The 14,653-nt window shown below is 50.5% G+C and overlaps 2 protein-coding genes across 2 annotated transcripts in view; one reads left to right on the top strand and one right to left on the bottom strand.

Annotated features, from left to right (window-relative positions):
• The window catches only part of KIAA0319L (KIAA0319 like), a 29,651-nt gene extending 23,485 nt beyond the window's left edge, over window positions 1-6,166 (bottom strand). Inside the window, exons 1-3 of the mRNA XM_033080666.1 lie at window positions 5,861-6,166; window positions 4,679-4,845; window positions 271-920 (exon numbers count right to left, since the gene is read on the bottom strand). Of these exons, the coding sequence (XP_032936557.1) occupies window positions 271-920; window positions 4,679-4,820 (792 nt within the window). The 5' untranslated portion in view covers window positions 4,821-4,845; window positions 5,861-6,166. The remainder of the gene's footprint in view (window positions 1-270; window positions 921-4,678; window positions 4,846-5,860) is intronic.
• A 163-nt stretch (window positions 6,167-6,329) lies between these two features.
• Window positions 6,330-9,969, top strand: NCDN (neurochondrin). The gene is made up of 6 exons (XM_033080667.2): window positions 6,330-6,504; window positions 6,867-7,853; window positions 8,000-8,226; window positions 8,402-8,626; window positions 8,833-8,975; window positions 9,270-9,969. Exons 1-6 carry the CDS (start codon window positions 6,403-6,405, stop codon window positions 9,734-9,736), a joined length of 2,151 nt encoding a protein of 716 aa, XP_032936558.1. The 5' UTR covers window positions 6,330-6,402; the 3' UTR covers window positions 9,737-9,969.
• The last annotated feature ends 4,684 nt before the right edge of the window (window positions 9,970-14,653 follow it).

Raw genomic sequence — 14,653 nt, 5'->3', positions numbered from 1 at the left:
CAAGCACACTGTGTGATTATACAGAGGATAAGCATTATCACAGACTCCACCATGCCTCACCTTTATCCCACCTAAGAAAAAGGGGAGAGGATAAACCTACCCCAAAACACAAACAAAACCCCAACCACCGGCCATGCTTTGTTGACAGGAGGCTGAGAACTGGTAACCTGGAAAGGTATCCCATCACTTGGGCAGTTCCAAGTCAAAATCCACCTGAAACCAGACTGAGGATGGGGACAGCTGTCCCAGACAGCCCCAGCAATCACTTACCTGGGGCAAGTCCTCAGCATCCTGTGACCTGTTCACATTATTGCTCTTAGGAGGGAGTGCACTTCTGGGGTTCTGTTCTCTTGGATTCTGTCCATTTTTCAGCAAGTCTTGCTTTTGGTTTTCTTTCTCAGGAGCAGCTCTGTCTGCCACTAAGTGCTTCAGGACCTGATCCTTCAAGCGCTCTGCTTCACTTTGGCTGCTCCTGGAGCTCTTTGCCAGATCCCTTCTCAGGAGCTGCACGCTGTTACCTGCCAGCCTCCACTTCTGGAATGATCTCCTCAGTCTTTTCTTCCTCTGGACAGGGATATCCCAGTCCAACCACTTGTGACTCCAAGGCTTCACACCACCTTCCATATGGAAGTTTAACAAGTGCTCTGTGCTTTTCGATTTCTTTAAAAACACCAAAACAGAATCTGAAAAGCCAGTCTTGTTGGCCTGACACGTGCCAGGCACGGTGCAGTTCACCTGGATGCACATATTCTCCAAGAACCAAAAGGCATCACAGGTGGGGTGCTGGCAGCAAGTGGTCTGACAGGAGCTCAGAGTATGGAACCCTTCCAGAAGCTGCAAATGGTGACCTGCCCACGATGTCAGACGGCTGCCAAGCAGGATCTTCCCCAGCTCACATTTAGATCTGTTCCAGTTTGCATCTGGGAAAGAGGAGGAAAGACAGACAGATAACTCTCAATCCTTTAAAGCAGTGGATGATAGATCTCACCACTATTGCCAAGATGAATTTGGGGCACGGGAGAATGGATATAGGAATGTAAATATGACTTCTCAGAATCTCTGTCTGGCCTCACTATCCAGTAGTTACACAAGATTTTAAGGAACAATCTGCTCCTCCTACCTAAGCCACCACCATCCTTTCCAAGAGGGATGGAGAAGCAGAAGTGAAGACAGAAATGTTCCTGTTTCAGAGGAGCCCATAATTCCCACACTGAGCACTGGGACAAAGGTCACACAATGTTCAGAGACAGAAACTGAACCCTGAAATCCCAATTGCAGTTATTTACTCCAACCAGTTATGGTCTTGCCTCTCTGCCCATAGTCTGCCTAGAAAGAAAACACTGCAAGGAGTGGCACTGGCTTGGTGAAGAGTACAGAGGCATTTTTAACTCTTCCATGCTGATATTTGACATCAGTTGCCTATTCTGACTGAATTTGCTCCACTTGGGAAGTTGTTAACAGCTTCTAGAAAAGGGTTCTGCAAAGCAAAGCCTTGCAACTTACCCTGCCACAGTGTTTTTCATTAAAAACCCTCCAACATTTGGCATAATTTCTGTTAAGTCAAGTCACTTCAGGTCTCAGCTCTGCAGTAAAGCAGCAACTGCTTTGCATATGGATTCTTTTTTTCTTAGCATGAAAATTTTGCAGGGATCAATGGATTAAAAGGCTTCCAAAATTCAGAGCTCTGCAGATTAAGAACTCCCTAAAAATAGCCTAATGACCTATGGGACTGTTACACTGTGCTGTGTTCAGCATCCAAGTGATAATAGGTCATTGGAAGATTACTTTACAAACAGTGTTGCTGGGCTGGGAGTTGTGCAGCTGGAGAATATGCTCCAGATCTGGCACCCTCTCTGTAAAGAATGGAGTTCTTGAACACAACACAATTGGGAAACATTTTTCTCCATTAAAATAAAGTCTGAATTTAAATTACAATATCCTGATTGAGAATAGACTCAAGTTTAGTGATCAAGCCACAGGGGACAGAGCTCCCTGTGTGTCTGAACCCACCACTGTGCAGAAGGGAGAGAAGCTCCTCACTTGAACAATGAAATGTGTAAAAAAAACTCTGCAAATGTTCAACAGCAAGAGGAGTTGACAAAAGCATCTTTAAAAGCCTCAGCACCCTTGTCACACCTCATCAACACACAGCACTCCCCTGCAGAGAGAGAAGACAGGGAATCTGTGTGCCCAGGGCAACAGCCAAGCACATCACACCTGAAATGCCTGGACAGCCAGAACCTGGCACCACTGTCACAGCCACAGGCAGGGACAAGCTCCTGGCACCAACCTGATGGAGCTGGAATTAGAACAGAATATGGAATCTGTGTACACACCAAACCCACGTGTATGCACACACACTCTCCAGACTTGGAGAAACAATAACAAATTGAAAAATTACAACATTGCTGTGAATTTCAGCAGGATCTCATCCACTCAGATTTATGTTTTGCCTGTAAAATTCCTTTTCTGTTAAAGGTGAATCACGTCCCTAATATATCCTGTGCATGAGGGAAGTGTGCTGCTTCCCACATTCCTAAAATCCTTCCTCCTCCACCACTGCTCATCCATCTCTCCTCATATGTCAGGCCTGGCTCACACATACCACTCAAATTAAGGCTTGATATGGAAGCAGTGAAATTCAGCAGCAGTTTCTAGTACCAGGTTTAGAACTGGGGCACACACAGAATGGGGCACATTTAAGAGAAAAATATTCCCAGGGAAGATATCCCTTGTGACAAATCACTACATAACACATGTACTATATTTATTCATCTCAAATGTAAAGCCTGGATCCCCAGAAACATCTCCTCAGCATGTCAGAGCTATGACTTAGCCTGGATGACACACCACTATCATGCTGAGAGCATTCTGCTGCTCTTTTAACACACTGCTAAAACAAGATTTGAATAATATTTTGGCTACATTTCATTTCCAGAACTCTGCTAATGGCCACTTGGGACATGTTTTTTGAAATTAGCCAGTATGTTCTTCTGAATTGCTGTACATGGACAGCTTAAAACTCAGGTAACTCTCAGGAATGACAGAAGTGAACATGCAAGCCCCAGAGTGCCAGCCCAGCATTCCAGATGTGGATTTTCCACAGAGACATACTGATTTTCACTTGCTCTGGGAGAAAACAGAGTCTACACTGACATTTCATCTGTGGAAATGAGAAACATTCCTGAGGATGAGTTCCCTCCTAAGCTCAGCACCACACAAGTCACAAGACACCTGCACAGTGGGTGTGCTTAGTCACTTTTCCGTATTGTTTTTGTCACATCAGTGGAGAAAATTGCTCTTCCCAGGAACTCAGGAGTTCCTGTCCCAGGGATGCAGCTCACAGCTTTGCTGAGCAGCAGGGGAATGGAACACACAGGAACAGCTTCTATTAATAACTTCAGGTTTACAGACTTGCCCAGGCAGTTAATCCTGCTGGATAGCAGATTAATGATTAAAGACTTGACTGTGAACTTTTTAAACCTGCCACACGTCAGTCAGTTATGTCAACACAGTCCCCCTTGCGTAACTCCACATGACCACGCTCGTTTCAGCCATAACTTCACAAACTCCGCTGCCTCAGTGACACAAACAAGCCCAAATAACAAAAACTCTGCAATGGAAAAAATGTCCACATCAGGGTAACCATGTCCATATAATTATATTTATTTCTGCACACGCAAAAACCTTAATTTAATGGACTCTTCACTCATTTAACCGTTGGACTTGATGATCTCAGACCTGCACTGGTCCAACTTTAACAATTCTTGAGTCCTGGCTTTAACTCCTCCAAGCAGAGCAGGCCTTAAATACACCAACACCATCTAGAACACCCTCTAGGAGTCTCATAGGAGCTCTAACTCTAAACTTCCAAGAAATTACTAAAGCCAGGAAATGCATGCAGGAAGCCCAGCTGATAAGGAAACACTCACCATTCAAACACACAACCCTTTGCTAGGACCAGGAATACAAACACGTCTTTCCAGGGTCTAAATTAACTGATTAAGATCACACAGCTCATGAGCTTAATAAAATCTGCCACTGGGAACTGTCCAGGAAGGTCCAGTAATACAACAGGGACGCTGCAGCTACCTGGAGAACACGTCCACATAACTGGGAAACAAAGCAAACCAACCCCTTCCCAAACCAAACATCACACAATCCATTAGAGGAAAACTTCTAAGTAACCTGGTTATTTACTTGAGCAGGAGATTGGCTGCTCAAGTTTGAACAGGAAATAAAAAAAACAAACATAACCATTGTCAGTAGGCAAATAAAGACTTCTGACACACTGTTCTTGGGAAGAGCGTTAAACACCTTAGGGCTAAAAAACACTCTTGCTTTTCCAGGTCGTTTTCCTTAAATTATTTTCCAGATTATCACTTGTTCCTTTTGTCAAAAATTAAGGTCAGAAAAAGCACTCTCTGAGATATAAGGTATACTTTTGAGAGCTCATTTAGTAACTGCTAAGGGTGGTGTTTTGTTTGGTTTAAAAGAAAGCAACAGCTTTGGTTTGTTAGTTTAAAAAACTCAATTAAAAAGCAAACCAATAAAAAAAAACCCTACAATGTCTACCATAAAATCATTTCCCTTTTCTCTCAGAATATTTTAAAAAAGTAAGAGGTATAAAGACTATAAAAACCCATACACACAGTCCCAGAGAGAACAAAAGAGTCACCTGCATTGGAGCACAAGGCACACAGGCAAGTGCACAGGTAGAACAGCTGCAGGACTCCCAGCTCCCTCACAGCTTTTCCCAGGCAGTATCGTGACAGGAACCAGGCGCTGATGCTGGGCTTGGCTTCCAACCTCTTCTCCATGGCCTTTGTGGGCAGCAGTGGGGTTCTAGAAACATGTAGGATATGAGACACAAAACATCCTGTGGCAATTGAAATGTTCCTGTACAGATCCAGCGAGACTGCAAAACGAACAGAGCATTTGTGGTGGAAAAGAAATGTCTTATCAGCTGTGATTAGTCCAGCTGTTGCTAAGGAACTATCAATGTCTGATATCCAAATGAAATCTGTAGCGGCACAGCTCCCAGTGCTGAGTGCAGAGGTCTTTCCCTTGTGGTTTTCTCCTCCAGACCCCATTTTTCATCTGGTATCACAGTAGCTGTCCACTGGATTCCAAACGGGCATTGGGGAAATTTCAGTTTCAAATGTGCCTGAGGATTGGACACCCAGGCAGCAGCACGAGGATAACACAGGCAGTGACAACCCCTGCACATCTGCCTGGCAATGTCACTGCAGGCACGTCTGTATTGGCTGGTGCCAGCCAGAAAAGGGAAACGAGAGCACAACAACGCCGGGAAACTGGGATCTAACGCCCTGGTTTGTTCCTTATTCTGCTCCACAGGTCAGGGATCGCCAAACTTCTCTGCCTTTCTAATGCTAAAGGTTATTTAATAGCCTCATATGGTAATTGAATGTAAATTATCTCTAGGTGATGCGGTAGGAGAACATTAATTATTACACAGGTAATAAACGGTATGTATTTTAACGGAGCAATGAAAGCATCATGAGGTACTAAATGGCACTAAATCTGCCACTTCTGAAGAATCCAAAGGAAATGCTGCTACAGGGAATGCTGCTACAGCCAGATCCACCAGCGCTCCTCAAGCACTCTGAGCTTGTTACACCTCAAGGAACGGCACTCAACCGTCCGCAGCAGAAGAGGAACACACAAGCGAGGAAAACTTCACGGGGATAACCCCGCGCCTGCTCAGCCAACAGGTCCTTGAGGAAACTTTCCGCCGCCCCAGACCCCCGGTCCCCGCACCTGCCCGGCCGGAGCCCCCGGGGCCGGGCCCGGGCCCCGCGGGAGGCGGCAGCGCCCCGTGCCGCCGGCGAGTACGTACCAACGGCGCATGGCGAGGCTCGGCGGCTCCTCAGCGGCTCCTCGGCGAGCTCAGGCGGGCACCGGGCGCCGGGCACGGCCGGGGCTCCAGCGCGACGGGCCCGGGGGCACCGCGGCCTCCTGCCCCGCGGCCATGGCAGCGCCCGCGCACGCTCACCCGGAAGCTGAACCGCCGCCTGCCGGCACCAGGGCTGGGTCCGGCTGTGCGGGCAGTGCCAGGGCTGCGGAGCCGCAGGTCCCTGCCGCTCGCTCCCCGCCGCCTGTCCCGGTCGCACCGGGCGGGGCGGGCGCGAAGGCCGCGCAGCCACAGGTGATTTGCCCACAGTTCCGCGCGGAGGCGGTGGCTTCGAGCACCGCCCAACAAGGCCGCACGCGATTGGCCGGCGGCGCGGGGGCGGCGCGCGGATTGGCTGAGGCGGCAGGTGGCGCGCGCCGGCAGGCGGGGCGCTGTGAGGGGAGGGGCTGGAGCTGGAGCCGTGAGGGAAGGGGCTGAGGAGAGGCTGTCTGTGTTCCCTTCCAGTCCTTTAGCCGCGCTTCCCGGCCATGGCCTCGGACTCCGGGGATGGGCACGCCACGCTGAAGCGGTGCCTCGGTGTGCTCAGAGACGCGAGGAACGACAGCGAGCAGTTCGCAGCGCTGCTCCTGGTAAGGAACCGCGGGATCGCAAAGGGAAGGCCAAGCAGCCTGCTGGACACGGGAGTGCCTGGGGGACGCGCGGAGAGGGGGATTGGGAGCTCGGAGCAAGCTGCTTCAGAGCTTTGGGGTTCCCTTCAGCAAAGCGAGGCAGCCTGGCACTGCCCTGGCTGTGCGGAGGGTCGGTCAGTGCTGCCACACTTTTGGAGCACCGTGGTAAATCTCTGGATTAGCACTTGGGCCAAGTGCCAGCTCAGTGGGCACTTCCCTGCACTAATTAAAGTTGGTTTGGCTTCTGATTTGCGACAGTTCCATCCTGTATACGTACCAAATCCTTTTGCTATGCTTACACCCACTCTTGTTTTGCCTCATAGGTGACCAAAGCAGTCAAGGCTGGAGAGGTGGACGCCAAGACCCGTCGCCAGATCTTCGATGCCATCGGATTCACATTCCCGACCCGCCTGCTGACCTCCCGGCAGCCCCCAGCCGGCTGCCCCCCGCACACCTTCCGTGCCCTCGGCCTCACCCTGCTGGCCTGTTTCTGCACCGACCCAGAGCTAGCTGGGCACTCCCAGATCCTGAACAAAATCCCGACCTTCAATGAGATCCTGCTTTCCCCCTGTGACTCAGACAGCACATCCATGGTCGATGATGTGTACCAGTGCCTCAGCGCTGTCCTGGCCACGGCCAGGGGTCCCAGGGAGTTGGTGACCAAAGGGACAGTGTCTGCCCTGTGCCAGGCCTACCTGAATGGTGGTCACGGCTCTGACCGTGCCCTCACACTGCTTGTGGGGCTGTTGGCCATAGCAGAGGCCAAGTGCTGGCAGAGAGATGCTCCACAGCTCCTGGCTGTGCTCAGCAAGCTCTCTGGTGACTTCCTCAAGGCTGAAGACATGACCAAATTTGAGCTGTGTGAGGTTCTGCCTCACTTCATCCCCCTGTCACCTCCTCTCACAGAGAACTCGGAGGGCTCTGAGTGCCTCTGCAGACTTTACAAAGGGCTGGCTGATGTTTTGGGCAGTAAACTCAGCCAGTCACAGCGGGACCCTGCTCTGAAGCTTGCAGCTGGCCTTGTACAAGCCTATGGGGCTGAGTGGATCCCAGCAGGGAGTGCTGGCAGCAAGTTCCTGGCCCTGCTGGTGAACTTGGCTTGTGTGGAGGTCCGCCTGACCCTAGAGGAGCCAGATCCCATGGAGATGGAGGGGAAGAAAGAGGTGATGACAGCCTGCTATGTCCTTATGGAGATGGGGATCCAGGAGTGCCTGAGGGAAGAGAACCCTCTGCTAGAAAATGTGCAGAAAATGCAGCTCATGAGGATTATGGAGGAGGCATTTGGAGCTGTAATATTCTACTTGAGACAGGTAATGCAGGGCTTTTAACAAAGAGCAGGTTGGGAGGGGGTGTCTCTGTGTGGAGCAAACTCTGCCTCTTAGCCCACTGTGGTTTCTAGACCTGTGGTAGTTGATGTACAGTGAAAATAATGTGTCACTTTGCTTTCTTCATGCAGGTTAAACAGGAGGAGCTGCAAGATCCTTTCATCTTTGCCTCTGTTCGAGTCCTTGGAGCTTGGATGGCAGAAGAGACATCCTCCCTCAAGCAGGAAATCTGTGAGCTCTTGCCTTTCCTTGTTGATTATGCCAGAAAGCTTTTCAAGGAAGGCAGCCCAGCTGTGAGTCTTCCCCAGGCAGAGCTGGACAGCACCAAGGGCTCTGCCCTACCCCAGGATGCTCTGAGGTGAGCATTTTAAGCACACATTTGTTGCATTTTAACACAAACCTGCTCAAATATTTTTTTCTATTTTCACTGTCCCTGCAGTGCCAGTTCTGTGGGGCTTTCTCCCCCAAGATGGATGTAAATATAGGGCTTAGACCCATTCTTCCTCATGCTCCCAATTTCTTTCCTGTTCCAGATTTCTGCTACCTGGATTTTGCCATTTGACAGCAGAGGACAGGCCCCGGGACATCCTCATCTCTGAAGGGGCACCAGCACTGCTGTGTGAGTACTTCCTGCAGCAGTGGGAGGTTCTGACCTCCAAGTCCACGGCCCCAGCACCCCTGACAAGCACTGAAATGAGTCTCCAGACCGTGTGTGGGATTTTCCTTAACCTGGTTGTGACTGCTCCGGACCTGGTCAGGTAACAGAGCTGTGGGAGCTGGCTCTGGGGTTGGCAGTGGGAAGAAAGGATGCTTTGTGCATGTCAACATGCTATGCTGAAAAGGGATGTTCCTTTTTCAACCCCAATTCCATTACATTTTTGGTGCTTTCTTTAACCTTAACATCCTCAGGTGCTTCTGGCTCTGCTCAGGAAATGTGCCAAAAAGGGTTTATTTTTCTCTCTAGGCGTGACAAAACTTTTTCCTCATTGATGGATGTGTTGCTGACCTCTCTTCCACTTCTGCTGCCTCAGAAGCATCACCTGGTTCTGTCAGCAAATGTGGCCACTCTGGGCCTGATGATGGCCAGGATCCTCAAGGGGTCACCAGGTAAAGGAAGTTCCCATTGGCAAAACCCACTTTGTGCTGCATGGGCAGGGATCAGGAGCCAGGAGTTTGGGAAAGCAAATATAAGGAAAACTGGTCCAGTTTGCTATTAAAAAAGGGATAAACCAAAAATGTTCAGGAGCAAGGAATTTTTGAAACATTCAGCAGGCTGATGTACTGGGATGAAGAGATTTCTAGGGCAGGAAGATTTTGTACTGCTCCACACAGCCCCACCTCAGGGCCCTTCTTTGAGTGAGCAATCTCTGCATTGTGAAATTCATTTCCTTTTCCTTTCAGCCCTCCAGGGAACGAAGTCTGCTGAGAAGTTTTTTGGAGCTGCCATTCGCTTCCTCTCCGAGGCCCACACGGCCCAGGCAGACCCCAGCAGCGATGGCCTGGCCATGGTGGTGTCGCCCACCTACGTGAGTGCCTGGGATGACATCTGTGAGCTCTGGTTCCTGGGAATGCAGGCCCTGGCTGGCTGCATCCCCCTTTTCCCCTGGCTGCCACACACCATTCTCCAGGCGCACTGGCTGCAGGGGCTCTCGCAGTTGCTGTCCCGCGTTGTTCCCTCCTCGGTGGATTTTGAGCTTGTCACAGCTTTCCAGGCCGTGCTGGTGGAGCTGGCCAGAGCCAGTGAGCAGTGCAGGGATGTGATCCTGTCCCACCATGGCACAGAGTGGGCCAGTCTGTATGGAATGGCAGCTCTGGAACAGTGTCTGGCCGAGCAGGGAGGAGCCAGCAGCAATCCAGGTGGGAAATGAAGCCAGACACCTCAACACTTCTGCTGTGCTCTTTGCTGCCAGATGGGCACAAAAAAAATCATTTAAATGACCAAACTTCACAAAACTGGAGTGATCAGCACTGCCTCCACCAGTGTGCAGGACTGCTGCTGCCTCAGAACATTTCACCATGCCCTTGCTCGACCTGTTGTGAGGATTTCTCTGTAAAAACAGCCTGTTTTGTTATTAAAGACATTTTGTCAGTTTGCTTTTCAGACTCCTCAGTGCTGGGATTTCTTTCTGCCCAGGGCCCTGACAGCTTGCTTCTCCCATTAATAGGGTCACAGTTTTGTCAAAGTAAGCCCTGCAGGTTTTCACCTTATTTTCTCTGAGTCCTGCACATGTTAGTAAGTAACTTGGCACTACACACAGAACCCTGAAAAAGGCAGAAATGGGAAAAGCTTTATTATTTACTGATAGCACTGGAAATAACTCCTTGTGACTTGAAGATGCCATGCTGCTGGATGATCCCCCAGTTCATACTCACCACTGGTACCATCATCCCAAGTTCACACCTAGAAAACCTTCCCAGCACCACTTGCTTTGCCTGTTTTTCCCCATGAAACACCTGCACAAAGTACATCCATGTGATTTTCAATTTGCTCCCTCTCACTGCCAGGATGGGATATACAGGGAGAGTTTTCCACTCTTGAAGGATTCAGTTTGCCTCTGCTCCCTTTAGGGTGTGAAAGCCAAAATGAGTGAATTCCCCCTTGCTGATTCCCTGCAGACAAAAGAACATCTTGCTTTACAGAAGAGAAAGGCCACACGAACCATGGAGTAAATCTCTTGTAGCACCGACTTTACAGCTTGGCCTTCCAGTTCTTGGGTCCCAGGTTATCCCGAGGATATTTCCCAGGGGGAGCAGCTGCACAGGGCGGCTGCTGAGGCTGAGGCTGATCCGAGCAGCGGTCCCTGCTCCTGCTTTTCCACCAGGTGTCAGCCGAGGAGTTCTCTGGGAGCTGCTGCCTCGCCGGGCCCGGCTCTGCTGCCAGCCCAAGGCGTTGATCAGAACTCATCGCAGGGGGCTGTGGAATTGTCTGATCAAGAGAAAATCAAGCACGAAGCTGACTCAAAAGGAGGGCTGGCTCTGAGTGTATTCCTGCTTTATGCTGTGGTTTTGGCTCGCTGCTTTATTAGAGCAAGTGCCTTACACAACTGGAGAGGAGGCTGTTGCTCAGGGAAAGTATCTTTAGATCTTTTCAGCTCAGCCCTGAGCAGCCAGCACAAGTTGGAACAAAGGCAGGTGCTCCCAGTAGAGCAGTGTGAGCCAAACAGGCAAATGAGCCTCCTGGCTTTGGAAAAGAGCAGAACTTAGTGGAGCTGGGCTGGGAGAGGCTCCTCAGCCTGCCAGGAACACATCCCTGCACCACAGGGAAACACCAGCAGGAAAAGTTTGGAATACAGTGCAGCAAAACCACCCAAACCCTCAAAGCCTTTACCTTCAAGTGTTCCCAGTCCTGTACGCTGTCTTGCCTCTGGTCAGCGGTGTGGGTTTCCTCTTAATGACAGCCACTAATTAGTGCTGTCACTAATGAGAGATATGACCTGTATCAGCAGGAGGATGTTCTGCTATCCCCAGTGCAGTGGGCTTGCTATGGGCAGCTGGTCTGGTTTGGCCATGGCTCATTGCTGTGGCAGTGCCTGGAGCTCCCACAACACCAGAGCAGAGATCCAGCCTGGGCCCACAGTGCCAACACTAGCACAGTCCTAAACCAGAAGCCTTTACTTGCTGGTCTTTAATTCCCTGAGAGGCTACCCGGGAGCAAACTAAGAGCCCAGGAAGTCCTCCAGTTTTATCTTTCACCACATCTTAGAGAGTGGAGTTTGGCCACCAGCAGGTGCCTAGAGAGGAGCATCTGCACCTCATTCTCACACTCTCTGGTGTAAAGTCCCCTCAGGTCTGAGCAGGTCCATCCATGCACTGCCAGAGCTGGACCCTCCCTGAGACCCTGATGTCTTGTCATTCACTTGTTTCTTTGCATGAAACAAAATACTCTCCTTGTGAGCCCCTCACAGCTCCTGAGTCGACAGTGGAAGGGGTGAGACACCCACCTTGCTCTGAGACGTGTCCAGGCTGAATCCCAGTGGAGATGGCAGAGCTCCTTGAGCAGAATCACTGCTTTCCTGTCCCAGGGCACTTTCCAAACATTCTTGCACAGAGCATCCCCAAAAAGACTGTTTTGCCTCCCCAAGACTGATCACTGACAGCAGTGAGCACTGCATGTTCAGGAGGGGAGGGCACTGGAGCTGTTGGAAGCCTCTTGCCACGTGGGCATCACCTTTGGCTCCATGTGTGCCAGTCCACAGGCCCCAGCACGCCCGGCTGGCTCAGCCCACGCGAGGGAGACGGTGCCCTGGCAGCGTGGCCAAGGCTTCAAAGGCTGCAGGCTGTCCTCAGCCACCCCAAGCTTTGCAAGCCCAACCACAGGTTCTGCCCCTGGCAGTTGGCATCCACAGGCACAGATGATCTGGTTCCAGAGAGGTGGATGTGGCATCATCTAACGTCCCCTCTCTGCCAGCGTTTGAGATCCCAGCACGGAGTGGGATTGCAGCCAGCAGCACCCAAAGCAAACCGTCCTTCATCTCCCATTGAATTTCCAACAGTAGGACAAGATCTCCAGGAGCAACATGATTGTTCACTGTGCTCCAAGATGGACAAGGCCCCAGAGGAGCAGATCTACATTCTATTTCTCTTTGACAGTTTAAATGTCATAATGCCATTGCAAACCTGACCATGGTATACATTATTTAACAGCATTAATTCATCTCACCCCAAAATACTGGCAATAAAATTAAATGTTTCATAAGGTTGTTAGTTGGCTGCTGTGCTGCCAGAACCCAGCACAGCCTCCTCTCTCCTGCCATGAGATGTAGCAGGGATGGTGAGAGTGGAGGTCTGAGGAGCAAGGGGGCTGCCACACTCCCTGCCCACCCCTCAGCAGGGTCCTCAAAGCCCTGCCTGGCTCTCCAGATTCATAGCAAGGAGATTCCTTCTGAGAAGGGGATGTAGGAATTAACAGCAGCAGCTTGTATTTCACTGAGGTGCTGATGGGGGCTGAACTTCTGGAGAAGAACTGGTTCATCTTTGATTAGGGAAGAGCTCTGCTCACATACTTTAGTCTCAGTGCTCTCATCTCCTGCTCCACCAGTTCATTTGTCACTGACCCTCAGGAGCAGAAGTTGCTGCCCCAAACCCCTCACATGCTCCTGCTGGTGCTGGGGGTTTCCTGAGAAGGAGCTCTGGGACCTTTGCTACAAACCCAGTTTTCCAGAGATTTCTAGCTTGGGTCCATGTGCAAGAAGTGATCCCTGGAGTGGAGACCTTGCCCAGACTCGCAGTGAATGCTCCCTGTAGCTGGGGGGCAGCTCTGGTGTTGAGGTCCTCAGCAGGACCACATCACTGTTAGGACACAGAGGATGTTTGGCAGAGCAAAACACAAGCAAAACACAAGTGGTCCTTAAACAGGGATGTTAAAGAGCAGGTAACAGGGAGCTGTGTTTGAGCCTCCTGTGCTCAGGTGACCCCAGCAATTGTCCTGGCCAGGCTGAACCAGAAACAAAACCAGGCACCTGGGAGTATGTGTTGGCAGCCCCCTGTGTGACAGTCCTGGGCCCTGTCTGGGACCTCAGGACAGCAGGTAAAAGTGAATAATTGTTCATCATCAGCACTGGTGGCTTAATGAATGCCTCCTGTCCATGAGAGGCCCCAGAGAGGGGTTTGGTTTGCCCTCATCATCAGACAGATGCTGTACAGAGTCTGGGGCAGTGAAGGACTCGGATGGGTCTTGGACATCTTGCAAGGACAATTCTGCTTCTTGTAGGGCTCTGAGGGTGCTGCTGAGCAGGACCCCAGAGCTGGGAAGGTGCTGATTGTGCTCCCAGAGAAGGTGAAGAAGGTGCCAATGCAGGGTAGCTCCTGGGGGTTTCCCAAAGCCCAGAGTCTTTTGCAAAGTCCCTTTTCTCCTTCCTGATCACTGCTGTGCTGTGCTGGGGAGGGTGACACCCCCCCCCCCCAGCCCTACAGCCCTACAACTCCAGGCTGCCCTGGCCCACTGCCCCAGCCTAATCTCACAATCCCAGTTCGCCCAGCATGTTCCATGAGGGGTAGCAGGACAGCTCTGCTTTTTGTTTTTCCCTCCCTTTGTCTGTCAGTGTTGCAGGTTTCCTCTGCTCTGTCTCATTTTTGGGTGGAAACACAGCTTTCCTCCAAGCTGCTGCAAGGGACCATCCTCCTGCTTTTCTGCAGTCCTGTGCAGGCTGACTCACAACCCTCCCTGCCTGGATTTTGCACAGTTTCACCTCTTTCAGAGGAATAAAGACTCGACATTATACAGAGTAGACGAGCAAGGGACATTAAGAATGAACTGGAACATAACTGCAAAATACAGCATGTCCAATCCAATTTTTCCTAGCAAATGAAATGGATCTGGTGGAAAATAAATACAGAACTTCCAGGAGCAGCGTCCTTGAAGAACATTTGAGGGGGATGAAGAGATTTGAATGGATCAACCCTCTATACCTCTGCATATCCCTCCTCCCACTCTTAAATGCCATCTTTAGCAGAAATAAATTAGAATAAACGATCAGCCGTTGCCTCCTAAAGACAGGTGGCAGGGTAATATTAAAAGAAATGAATAAAAATTCATTTAATGAGCATTGTTAATTAAACCTGGAAATCAAAGAGGTCTGAGTTGTGGGAATTCAGAGGAAAAATGAAAATGAAGGGAGCTGTAGCTCGGGGCGGGAAGAGTGGAATTAAATTAGCTGCAGTGTTGGGCTGTGTTTGTTGATGTCGATCACACAGCGCGGCGTGTTACAGCTGGGGGTGAAGGGTTTGTGCTCTGCTCCACCTAAAACACGAGCTACCAATGCAACATCCCGTCCAGCGATGGGCGG

This window comes from Catharus ustulatus, chromosome 26 (assembly GCF_009819885.2).
Source record: "Catharus ustulatus isolate bCatUst1 chromosome 26, bCatUst1.pri.v2, whole genome shotgun sequence".
Taxonomy (NCBI): domain Eukaryota; kingdom Metazoa; phylum Chordata; class Aves; order Passeriformes; family Turdidae; genus Catharus; species Catharus ustulatus.
Note: the sequence above shows the minus strand (reverse complement) of the source record. Positions and strands in the feature narration are given on the sequence as shown.